The sequence below is a fragment of the Sardina pilchardus genome, chromosome 11, assembly GCF_963854185.1.
Source record: "Sardina pilchardus chromosome 11, fSarPil1.1, whole genome shotgun sequence".
NCBI classification, from domain to species: Eukaryota; Metazoa; Chordata; class Actinopteri; order Clupeiformes; family Clupeidae; genus Sardina; species Sardina pilchardus.
This window is the reverse complement of record NC_085004.1, coordinates 17,821,915-17,824,271: the sequence shown is the minus strand read 5'-3', so window position 1 is coordinate 17,824,271 and position 2,357 is coordinate 17,821,915. Positions and strand designations below refer to the sequence as shown.

Genomic DNA, 2,357 nt, shown 5'->3' with positions numbered 1-2,357 from the left:
CCTCAAGAGTTCCCGAGAAGACTTAAAAGTGAATGCTCAAAATAAAACACAAAGAGAGAGAGAGAAAATAAACCACAGGAAGCATCCACTTGAGATCAGTTTTGCCAAGAAAAAGATGGAAGGGGCATTTGTCTCTGCACTGTTTCTTTCTCATCCGTTCTTCTCATCAAGTACTCCAGGAAGGCAAAGACTGCATTGCCTCCATTGCTCTGTGTCAAGGACTCTGAGCCAACCTCTCAACTCCATAGCGTTCATCCATAACATCCATCCGTTGCGTCATCCATTTTGAATCGACAAAGACAAGGGGTTCTGAGGATAGGAGTTTGTGTGGGGGCTACTCATGGGAAATTGAGTTTTCTTTTTTTTTTTGTGAGTGTGTGCATTGATGACGTTTGTTTCACATTCACTGTTTTTTCATGGAGCAGGACTTGCAACACTGCTCCCCGTAGAACTTGTGATTGCAGACGCCATGTTGAGGTACCAGGTGGCACCAGCCAAAGAAGTCCAAGCAAGGCTTCTCCTCTGAAAGATAACAAGGAGAACGATGAGGGGGGGACTCACTAACATCACTGAGGTAAATCTGCAGTTCTATATCCAGACATAGAGAGCTCAAATGGAAGACTTCTGACATACACTTATATTCACCCTAACTCCCAAGTAGTTAACACATCTTATAAAGCCTGATGGTCTTTTGGGCCCCCACCGTCAACTTCAAGGCAGCGCTGCTACTGTCGACTTCAAGGCACCTAACCCTAACCTTGTCTAACCCTAGTGCCTTCCAGGCAGCGCTGCATTGAAGTCAGCAACAGGGGACCAAAAGACCATTTCTCTAATAAAACTCACACGCAAGAAAACTCATCGGTATTGATGGCAGTACCTTTTTCCAACTCCGACGTGAGTTCACCGTTCCAGGCTACAGGCGGCAGATCTCACAGAGCTGTAGAAACTCTCCCTGCACTGGTATCAACTCTACCCTTCAACAACCTTTAACAGACCCAGCTCTTTTGAGAGCACCTCCTCTCTTAACACAGCCGATAACCCATCACGCTTAATGTGCACTTCCCCACTCTCCCTTCGATCTATCTGGTCTATACCTCCACTCTGAACTGTCAAAGCCTGGTTGGTTTGTTTGTTTGTTTGTTTGTTTGTGGAAGGTCGTATTTATTGTTGCACTAGTGTTGCACTACACTTCCTATACCTTGACTGTTCTCTCTTTTGTTACTGTAAATCACGCTCAACAAAAAGGTCAGCTAAAGGAATGCATGTAAATACATTTAAATGCAAATATTAAAAAAAAAAAACACCACACAACCAAACCACACAACACAATCCCCTCCACACACACACACACACACGGTCCAGTTAGTAGCCCGTACCTTTCCGCGGGGGACCGGGCGGCGGGGCAGCTGGAGGGGGAGCCGGGGCAGGTGCGGGGCAGAAGTGGGTGTTGCAGGCCCTGGAGCTCACGGGCCTCTGGTGGGGCAGGCAGCCGGCCGCGGGGCGACCCTGCCGCAGACACTGGGTGGAGCGCGTCTGAACCCCTCCGCCACACGACACAGAACACTGCAGGAGACACACAGAGACAGAGACAGAGACAGAGACACACAGAGACAGGGAGATTATGGTAAGGACATCAGATAAAAGGTCTGAGCTTGAGACTAACATATAAACATGACATAAAATGTGAAAATAAGGATTGAACACACAGTAGATAGATAGATATATAGCTAGATAGATAGATTGATTGATTGATTGATAATATAGATATAGATAGATAGATAGATAGATAGATAGATAGATAGATAGATAGTTAGATAGATAGTTAGATAGGTAGATAGATACAGTAGATAGATAGGTAGATAGATAGATAGATACATAGATAGACAGATAGATAGATAGATAGATAGATAGATAGATAGATAGATAGATAGAGAAGAGAGAGAAAAAGAGAGCAAAATCAGATGGAGATGGAGGAGATAAGTAGACAGAATAAGTCGAGGGGAAAGTAGAGAGGGGAAGAGCGTGTGTGAAGACAGACACAGTGGTTGTCATTTTGCATCAGAGGAGGACACGAGGAGGAAGAGAAGAGACTTCACAGGCATCCTGCGCTTGTGACAGAGTGTCAGAGTCACACGCCTGACAGCCAGACGCCACAGGATAAAGGGGGATCAGGAGGAGGGAGAGAGAGAGGTAGAGAGAGGGAGGGAGAGGGAGGGAGAGAGAGAGAGAGGAGAGACTCTTTTCATCATGTTTGACTCCCTGCTTCAAGCGTGCCTTTTAGATGTGTAGAGTGTTATGTCTGTGATGACAGTGTATGTGCAAGTGGTAGCTGTTTTACTTTCAGGTTTAAAGATACT

At 45.7% G+C, this 2,357-nt stretch overlaps 1 protein-coding gene across 1 annotated transcript in view; it reads right to left on the bottom strand.

Annotated features, from left to right (window-relative positions):
* Positions 1-403: 403 nt before the first annotated feature.
* adamts18 (ADAM metallopeptidase with thrombospondin type 1 motif, 18) overlaps positions 404-2,357 on the bottom strand; it is a 104,904-nt gene continuing 102,950 nt past the window's right edge. Inside the window, exons 23-24 of the mRNA XM_062548714.1 lie at positions 1,408-1,563; positions 404-514 (exon numbers count right to left, since the gene is read on the bottom strand). Of these exons, the coding sequence (XP_062404698.1) occupies positions 404-514; positions 1,408-1,563 (267 nt within the window). The remainder of the gene's footprint in view (positions 515-1,407; positions 1,564-2,357) is intronic.